General features: G+C 40.7%; 1 protein-coding gene across 2 annotated transcripts; it reads left to right on the top strand.

Moving 5' to 3' along the window:
- Positions 1–210: 210 nt before the first annotated feature.
- Positions 211–6,843, top strand: LOC127542390 (N-lysine methyltransferase KMT5A-like). Of its 2 annotated transcripts, XR_007948659.1 has the most exons (2): positions 211–4,238; positions 6,784–6,843. XR_007948659.1 is itself a non-coding variant. In XM_051967938.1 (1 exon), exon 1 carries the CDS (start codon positions 628–630, stop codon positions 1,459–1,461), a length of 834 nt encoding a protein of 277 aa, XP_051823898.1. In that variant the 5' UTR covers positions 211–627; the 3' UTR covers positions 1,462–4,412. The 2 variants fall into 2 exon arrangements, 1 of the variants encoding a protein (XP_051823898.1); XM_051967938.1 differs by lacking the exon at positions 6,784–6,843 and having other exon boundaries at positions 211–4,412.
- The last annotated feature ends 3,239 nt before the right edge of the window (positions 6,844–10,082 follow it).

The following is a 10,082-nucleotide window of genomic DNA, read 5'->3' as shown; positions in this document are numbered from 1 at the left end:
GCTCCCTCCATCCGCCATTCAGATTGTCCGTTAGAAAGTAACCAGCCTGAGATAGAGGCCTTCGCTAACGCCGGCTCCTCAGAAGGTCCGACTTGATCCAAGATAACAAAAAAACTAACTGATGGTGGAGGAGGAATCAGTCTTGTTCTGGTCAGTCCTGGGGGTGGATCCGGGAGCCATGGGGGGCCCCTCCAGGAAGACAGATAAAGACCTGGCTTTAATAGAGGCTGTCTAACAAGTAAAGTTGCTCCCAGCAGAGCTGGAGAAGGATTAGACTTGAGACTTTGCTGGTATGAGCCATCCCGGATAAGAAAGCTCACCCCACCGGATGCAGATCACAATTCATCTGTAAATTCGAGCACTGGAGAGCTGCCTGGGACGCTGAGGGGAGAATTTGAATCCAGGGCTTCTGATTTCAAGGTGAAGGTGTTCCCCTTCCCTTCTCCCCCCTTCTCTCCCTCCTATTTCTCCTGCTCTAGCATCTCATTACGTGGCCGCCTACGCCACCTGCCGCGGCCTCCGGCTCCCGCATCCGGTCCGGCTACAGCTGCCTCGACCTCCACCACCGTCATCATCAACCACTGCACCTGCTATCTCCTCACTGCAGCTTGCCAAAGAAAAAGCACCATGAAATCCAAAGTGCAGGCAAGGAGCAGCGGCAGAAGACGCCAGATCCGTACTCGTTCCCAGAGTAAGGCCCTGAAGGCCAAGAGGCTGGCCAGGAAACTGGCCCGGTACCAGATGGTGGCCCAGTACCAGATCCTGACCCGGTCCCGGGTAAGGGCAGCCCGACGGGAGGCCGAAGCCAGCACCAGTTCTGAGACAATGGTGGCGGCCTTCACCAGATCCAGGAGCAGAGCAGCCCTGAGGGTGCAGGGGAGGAAGGAGACCGGCTCACGCAAGCGCATCCTCAAGGCCAAGCATCCCTCTCGTAACTACAGAGTAACTGATTATTTCCCTGTCCGGAGGAGCACTCGGAAGAATCGAGGTGAGCTGCGTACTGAGGAGCGCATCAGGCTCAATGCATTGATTCAGAGTGGGAAGGAGGAGGGCATGCGAGTGGGGCTCTTTGAGGGGAAAGGTCGTGGCGTGATCACCACCAAGCCCTTCCAACGGGGTGACTATGTGGTGGAGTATCACGGGGATCTCATCGACTTGGCACTTGCCAAGAAGCGGGAGGCCCGCTACGCAAAAGACCCCGACACCGGCTGCTACATGTACTACTTCCATTACCGAAGTAAAGGTTACTGCGTGGACGCCACCAAAGAGTCCGGCCGTCTGGGGCGTCTCATCAACCACAGCAAGAGTGGCAACTGCCAGACAAAGTTGCACCCCATTAATGGGGTTCCTCATCTTATCGTGATCGCCACCAGAGACATCGCAGTTGGTGAAGAGCTGCTCTATGACTACGGGGACCGAAGCAAGGCCTCCCTGGAGGCCTACCCCTGGCTGAAATACTGAGAGCAGTTGGCCCAGGGACTACATTTGGTCCCAGGGAGTAAACTAACTCTGGCCCCCTGGCTGTAGCTCTCACCCTGCCTCAACCACTGACTGCAACTTCACAGAAATGCCCAGAAAATTTGCCATACCTAGCACTTGGACTTTGCTAATGGTGCCGGCAATCTACCCTGGCCAAAATTGTGACTTCAGATCCACCTTGTCTATTGACTTGGAGTTTGCTAATGGCACAGGAAATGCACCTTGGAAGAAATTGTGACTTCAAATCCACCATATCTGCTGATTTGGACTTTACTGCATGGAGCAAGAACCCCATTTTGGACAAAATTGTGAGTTCAAATCCAATGTGCCTGCTAAAACCCCTTCTGGATAAAATCGGGATTCTAAATCCAATGTGCCTGCTAAAACCCATTCTGGACAAAATTGTGAGTCCAAATCCAATGTGCCTGCTAAAACCTATTCTGGACAAAATCGTAACTTCAAATCCAATGTGCCTGATAAAACCCATTCTGGACAAAATTGTGACTTCAAATCCAATGTGCCTGCTGACTAGGACTTTGCTAATGGAGCAAGAAACCTATTCTGGACAAAATTGTGAATTCAGATCCATGGTGCCTGCTGACTTGGACTTTGCTAATGGAGCTTCCTATCCTTCCTGGCTAAAAGATTAATTTTAATTTCATCAAATCAGATACCTAGAAGATAATTAATTTCAGTTTGGGGGGTTGGTTTTTTTCTTATGGGTGGGAGGTTGAGAGGGTGTCTTCTTAGTGGGTTACTTCTGATATTTTAAAATCTGTTGAAATGCCTTTTTTACTTTGCAAAGTTGAATTGTGGTTTTTATTTTTTTTAATTTTGATCTTCTGTAGATTCCCAGGCAGGCTTGCACAGGTGGCCTTCAAGTACCCCGATTTTTTTCTGTTTCTGGTTGTTTTGTGTGTTTTCCAGGGCTACGTGGCACTACTGCAACCTGCTAATGTCAATTCAATTCGGTTTTTCTTTAGCTTCAGGGTCTCCCCCTATCAGGACTTGCTCTCAGATCTCTCCCCCAAAGCCGGTATCTGATATGCACCCTGGGAGGAGAAAGGAGGGGCAGGACTGAGGAAGAGAGAGAGAACGTGGGGGAGAACCTGCCACCTACAGATGAGACCCTCGGATCACGATCAGAGATTATAATTTAAAACTCAATAGGAATTATTAAATAATAATTCTATTCCTCGAGAGGCTATAACCATCCCATTTCAGATTTTTTTTCTTTTTTTTTTTTTTTGAATGTAAGTTTTACAACATTTACACAGTGGAATAGGAAGTGTATTCTATGCATTTCATTAATGAGGAAAATGAAAGTTCATTGAGATAAAATAAATGACTTGGCCATGACTCTAACTTTGTAAAACTTATAAGGCCATAGTATTTTTGTGTTTTTGTTTATTTTTCCTTGTGTTTTTCCCCTTCTGTTTTGTTTTGTTTTTTCTTTTATAATGTGAAAATGGAAATATGGTGAAAAGGATTACACATATTAAAAGGATTGTTTGCTGCTTTGAGCGGGGGAGTAAGGAAGGGAGGAGAAAAATTTAGGACCTAAAAGTTTGCAAAAAATATATATTGAAAACTATTCATATGTTTTGAAAAATAAAATACTATGAAAAAACTTATCAAAAAAATCATAGAAGTAATGTAGAAGTAACTATTGTTTAATAATTCATATGGAGCTTTAAGGTTTGCAAAAGTGCTTTTAATCTACTGTTTCATTGGATTCTTACTACAATCCCTATTTAGGTACTATCACTATTCACCTTTTACAGGTAAGAAAACTGAGGCAGAGAAAAACTAAAGACCTTGACCAGAGTCACATCTAGGTTTTCCTGATGCATTGGCAAACTATTGACTACACCACATTCTGGGGGTGCTGTTTAGAAATTCTTCCCTCTAGCTTTTCTCTGATCACTCATCAGTAAGTCTCTAATATTTGCCTTTCCTATTACCAACTATACCTGGGTAATCCAGAAATAAGTTATAGCTTTGCAGTAGAAAGTCCCATTGACAATGTCCGGACTGCTTAAAGAAGGAGGAATCAGTCCTTTGTAGATGTGACCAGAGTCACATCTAGGTTTTCCTGATGCATTGGCAAACTATTGACTACACCACGTTCTGGGGGTGCTGTTTAGAAATTCTTCTCTCTAGCTTTTCTCTGATCACTCATCAGTAAGTCTCTAATATTTGCCTTTCCTATTACCAACTATACCTGGGTAATCCAGAAATAAGTTATAGCTTTGCAGTAGAAAGCCCGGACTGCTTAAAGAAGGAGGAATCAGTCCTTTGTAGATGTGACCAGAGTCACATCTAGGTTTTCCTGATGCATTGGCAAACTATTGACTACACCATGTTCTGGAGGTGCTGTTTAGAAATTCTTCCCTCTGGCTTTTCTCTGATCACTCATCAATAAGTCTCTAATATTTGCCTTTCCTATTACCAACTGTACCTGGGTAATCCAGAAATAAGTTATAGCGTTGCAGTAGAAAGTCCCATTGACAATGTCTGGACTGCTTAAAGAAGGAGGAATCAGTCCTTTGTAGTTTCAGAGCAATATTTAGATGGCCGTCACTTTAGAAAACCAAGCTGGTGTTTGCCCTGATTGCCAAGAAATGCCTGTACACTGTAGAATGTTCAAAAGCCTTAGATAAATATGTCTCCTTGCTGAATAATATGTCAAGCCTTATGGGAACTGTGCTCTGCTTCTGAATAAGTCATCCCACTTGCTGTAGGATATTCTGAATGAGGTGAAAGGGATGGCCTATACAAGCCAAAATGGGAATAATCTGTTGGGATTTGGGGGTGGGGGTATGGATGTTCTATCTTTAATGGCTGCAACATGATTGTACGGAAATTGTTGGCTTTCGTTGCTTTTTCCTCACTTATGTATGAGTGCTTTAAATAAAATACTCATAGTTCAAGGCTCTGCTGTGGTTTGTCTGAAACTAATGATTTTTACCCAAGGTTCTCTTGGTGAAAATAGCCCTGAGTAGAGGCAAGGTGAATAACAGACTGAGCTCCAGGAATCTTGGGCTGCCATAAAAGCACTTTTATGCTTTTAATCCCCTGCCCTCTGCCCTTTGCCCTTTGCCCTCTGCTTTCTGCCCTCTTCACTCCGATCTCACCTGGAGGCCTGTTCTCAGTTCTGAACATCATAGTTTAGGAAGGATCTTGGCAAGCTGAAGACTGTTCAGAGGACAACCAGAAAGGCCTTGAGTCCATGTCACATATTGAGGGGCTGGAAAAAAGCAGATTTAACCAGAGGAGGAGAGAAGATTCTTGGCCCTATTTACAAGGCCCTACTGTTTCTCTTGGGGGAAAATGGCACATAGATATTAGCACATATGAGAGGCAATATAGCTTGATGGTTAGTGTACTGAAACTGGAGTCAGGAAAACACTCTAGGAGAAGGAGGCCTGCGGCAGAGGTAAGGATTTCTCAAAGGAGATGCTATGTGAATCATGTCAGGTGCCTCTGTGGAGAGGAAAGTATTATTTCAAGCCAAAGAACTATTCCTTTCTGGCTGCCTGTGGGGGCTAGTTTTTTTTTTTTTTTTACATTGCAAAAAAGATGTAATTTTATTTAATCAGCTTTTATATTGTAGATCGAGATCTAGATTCTAGATTCTATAGAGCATCAGTCAGACACTGTCTCTACTGGCCTTGGCAGGAAGATTTCTAAACTTGGTTTGAACCATTCCACTATTTCCATGAAGCCAAATGATTTTTCCCCAGACCACTCTTGTTCTGTTGGGTTTTCCACTAGGAGTCACTGTGCTGTTTTGTGCTCTGTTACACATCAGCACATCTCTTGCCAAATAATGTTCAGTTTTATCCGAACATAGACTCCTTCAATTTTCAGAAGACTAGCATGTTCCCTCTGGTTTTGTGGGTCTTGCTTGTAGCCAGCAAAAATGACCTTGGCCTACAGCCTTTATCCGGTGTGCTGTTCTAGAAGTCCTGTTTCCAACAGGCCTCCCAGGTTTCAAGGAGGAAAGAGTCCTTGCTCTATTTTTGACTTGGATTAGATAAAATGTATTCTATTCTTTATTTATTTAGGGGTTGGGATTTTGTTTGTTTGTTTGTTTGTTTTTGACTCAGTGAAAGGGGAGATTTTTTTTTTTTGCCTCAGTTGCTCCACACCCTGACTGGGTGTGGCCTTAGGCCAACTGAGACCTATTAAAGATCTTAGTTTTAAAAATCCAAGGTCTCCCCCCACCCCATCCAAGACCATCTCCAATAGTCCTGATCTCTATCCGGCCAATGGACTCAGGTGGCTCTGGAGGGGAAACTGAGGCAGCTTTGCTCAGACCTCCCTCACTTAAATCCAATTCATTGCATGTCATGGCATCACCTCCCTGTTGTCCAACAACAATAATTTATGCTTATAACCTGCTGTTAATCTGACTTTAGCAAGGGACCTGAATTCCCCTCAGGGAGAAATAGAAACAAGTCCAGTTCAAATGTTCCCAGAGATCCCTGGGGAGAGGGGCACAAACCAGAGTTTTGCCCCATCAGAGATATAATACTCAATAACCCCTGCCCCCAGCTCCTAGGTATTTAATATGTAATATAATTAATTATATACAATATAATAATATATAATATACAATTATATGTTATATTATATATCATGATGTATAATATTATATTAATAATAATATAATTATGATATATAAATATATCAGTTGTTATATATTATATTACAATACTAGATAATATGTAATTATATTTTTATAATAATACTACTATATAATATATTAATATTATATGTTAATATAATATAATATATTAACAGGTTTTCCTGATGCATTGGCAAACTATTGACTACACCAAGTTCTGGGGTGCTGTTTCGAAATTCTTCCCACTAGCTTTACTCTGCTCACTCATAAGTAAGTCTCTCCTATTTGCCTTTCCTATTACCAACTGTATTTGGGGAACCCTTTCCAACTACCCCTTGGAGATGCAAGTGATCATTCTTCCAGCTAGAAGCTAAAAAGGATAATCCAGAAGTAAGTTATAGCTTTGCAGTAGGAAGTCCCATTGACAATGTCCAGGCTGCTTAAAGAAGGAGGAATCAATCCTTTGTAGTTTCAGAGCAATATTTAGATGGCCGTCACTTCAGAAAACCAAGCTGGTGTTTGCCCTGATTGTCAAAAAATGCCAGGATGCTGTAGAATGTTCAAAAGCCTTAGATAAATGTCTCCTTGCTGAATAAAATGTCAAGCCCTATAGGAACTGTGTTCTGCTTCTGAGTGAGTAATCCCACTTACTGTAGGATATTCTGAATGAGGTGAAAGGGATGGCCTATACAAGCCAAAATGGGAATAATCTGTCGGGATTTGGAGGTGGGGGTTATGGATGTTCTATCTTTAATGGCTGCAAAATGATTGTACGGAAATTATTGCCTTTCGTTGCTTTTTCCCCACTTATGTATGAGTGCTTTAAGTAAAATACCCATAGTTCAAGGCTCTGCTGTGGTTTGTCTGAAACTAATGATTTTTACCCAAGATTCTCTTGGTGAAAATAGCCCTGAGTAGAGGCAAGGTGAATAACAGACTGAACTCCAGGAATCTTGGACTGCCATAAAAGCACATCCAGCAATTAATCCTCTGCCCTTTGCCCTTTGCCCTCTGCCTAGAGCTAGAAGGCAGTTTAGAGGCCATCTCATTTAATTCTTCAAATCACTTGCTTTTCCCAGGCTTCATTTTCCCCTTCTGTAAAATGTAAAAAAAAAAAAAAAAGCCTTGGGTCTAGAGGATCTCTGATGTCTTTCAGTTCTAAATCCATTCGTCTGTGATTTTTGAGACTTAAAACCCACATCCCTCTAAATCCAAATATCGTTGTTCAGTTGTTTCAGTCACGTCTGATTCTTCATGATCCTATTTGGGGGTTTTCTCGGCAAAGATACTGGAGTGGCTTGCCATTTCCTTCTCCAGCTCATTGTAAAGATGAGGAGATTGAGGCAACAAAGTGAAATGATTTGTTAGTAAGTGTCTGGGGCTAGATTTGAACTGATTCCAAGCCCAGCGCTCTCTGTTCATTGTACCACCTCACTGCCCTAAATCCAGATATAATTAGTTGTCTCTTTTTTAAAAATCAGTTTGGTCTCCCTTTCAGAATGAGCACAAAATAGAATTTTTATGTTGCTTTTTTGGTTGGGGAGGCTGCTAAGAGGAATAAGGAAAGCAGAATGAGGGGAGAGGAGGGCACTGGACACAACAGCTTGTGAGCATAATCAGACTGGAGATTAAAGTTCCTAAAAAGAAATGCCCAGACTATCAAAAAAACAACCTTCTACTTTATTTACTATTTTGCCCCATCAGAGGCATAATATTCAATAACCCCCTGCCCCCAGCTCCTAGGTATTTAATATATAATATAATTTGTTATATATAATATCATAATATATTATATAATATACAATTATATGTTATATACAATATAGCACATGATATATAATATTATTTTAATAATATAATGATCATATATAAATATATCAGTTGTTATATATTATATAATATGTAATTATATCTTATATATAATAATATCCAATATATAATATAATATATTAATCATATTGTATCATACATAATATTAATAGTATTAATAATATAATGTATACTATATTACTCTATTATTTATGCTATTATTGCATATATCATGTATTATTTATTCTATTATTACATATCGTATATAATTACATGTTATATATAATAATTTATATGATAAAATTATTAATATACTATTGTAGTATCATATATCATATATTATAAAACATGAGTTATTATATGTGATATAATGTATAATTATATGTTATATAATATATTATTATATGTTACACAGTATATTATATAACATAATAATAAAATTAACCATATAAAATTTTAAAAATACAATAATAAAAATAATAGTTTTGTGATGTCTGATTTTGTTAGAAATGAGATTGATTCTGTTCATAGTTATGTGAAGAGGAGAAATTTGGCCCCCTGTCCTTCCCATGACAAGGAATATGAGCAGGCCATTGCAGCAGAAGTCTGTACGTTGCCGTGGATAAAAATGTGTAATAATGTCTTCAAACCATCAGATGTCACCACAAGCCCATTGATCAATCTGTTTTGGTTTTGGGTTGTTTTTTGTTTTTTGTTTTTTATAATTAAGTGAATCCCCAATTTTCTATCGGGAAATGTAATGGAAGGTGACTGATTACTACTCCTGTACAGTAATCCTTGTGCAAAAACATGAATAGCACTGATAATCTCACACTCGCAATGACTTTGTGTACATATTACATGAAAAATATAATGGCTATTAAAACATTGGTGAAGATTTGGGGAAACAATATCTGTTAAGATACTGGACTGAGGAACCAAATCTCACTCTCTACTTTCTTCTATTTTTTTTTCAATCTGACCCATGATTTAATTTAATATCTAGCTGGTGGTAGGATAGTGGATAGAGCACTAGGTGTGGAGTTAACAAGACCCTACTGTGGCCTCAGATACTTTCTAGTTGTGACCCTGTCCAATTGTTTGCCTCAGTTTTCCTAACTGTAAAATGAAAAAAATAATAGCACTCACCTCCCAGGATTAAATGAGATCATTATTTGTAAAATGCTTAGCATAGTGCTTGGCACATAGTAGGTTCTATATAAATAAATGTCTATTCCCTTTCGCTTCTATTTAGGGAACTCCTAGAGAGGAAATCTCTCTGCCAATAAAAATCAACCCTGTCTTTGGCACTGTATTTATGACTCATCCCTGTGGTTTGACTCTGGGCAAGTCACTCATCTCTTCATGCCCCAGGCAGCATTTTAAACTGCAGAACCCCATGTTTCCTCCCTAGAGACTCTCCCCCCATGAAATCACAGGTCTAGTTCAAGAGCAATCCACAGCTGTATGATTTGATTGATATGGCTCCTGCCCAGCTTGCCTTGGCTTCAATAGATGAAAGGCTGTCTGCTGGCGGCTGCTTGTTCTAATCCGAATCCAGCACGGGGAATCGCAGGCCTGGTTCCACGAGGGGGAAACGACGAGTGGGAGCATCCTTATCGGAGTTTGTTTGGGTCCCAGACCCGCGATTCTCCTCTGTAGGGAATTCTCAGCCGAGGAAACTCCTCCTCCCAATGCGGGCCTGCGAACTGTTCTGTCATTTCTATTTTGAGATTGCTGCCTGGGGAAACTGAGGTAACTTGTCCAGAGTCACTCCACCTGGTTGTGTCAGAGGCAGGATGTGAATCTAGGTCATGAACCTAGGAGGTGACTCGGAGCCCAGCTCTCTACTCATTCTACCACACTGCCTCTCGTTTAAATGCTAGAGTTTATATACACGTATGTGTGCATGCATCCATATGTAGATATAGTATAAGATATAAACTATATCATAAATCACTGAATGATTCTATACATAATATAGAATATAGAATTATAACATAAAATAGAATGTAATATTTTGACTAGATTAGGTATCTTAGTTGGTGGTTGTTCTTCATTCCCAAAGAGGACCAGAATGCCGTCTGGGTGACTGCCTGTGACTGATCAGACCAATTAAAGGCCCAGAATGCCCTCGCATTGGTTGGGCACAGATAGTCCC

This window comes from Antechinus flavipes, chromosome X (assembly GCF_016432865.1).
Source record: "Antechinus flavipes isolate AdamAnt ecotype Samford, QLD, Australia chromosome X, AdamAnt_v2, whole genome shotgun sequence".
NCBI lineage: Eukaryota > Metazoa > Chordata > Mammalia > Dasyuromorphia > Dasyuridae > Antechinus > Antechinus flavipes.
The sequence above is the reverse complement of the archived record's forward strand: the minus strand, read 5'-3'. Positions and strand labels throughout refer to the sequence as shown.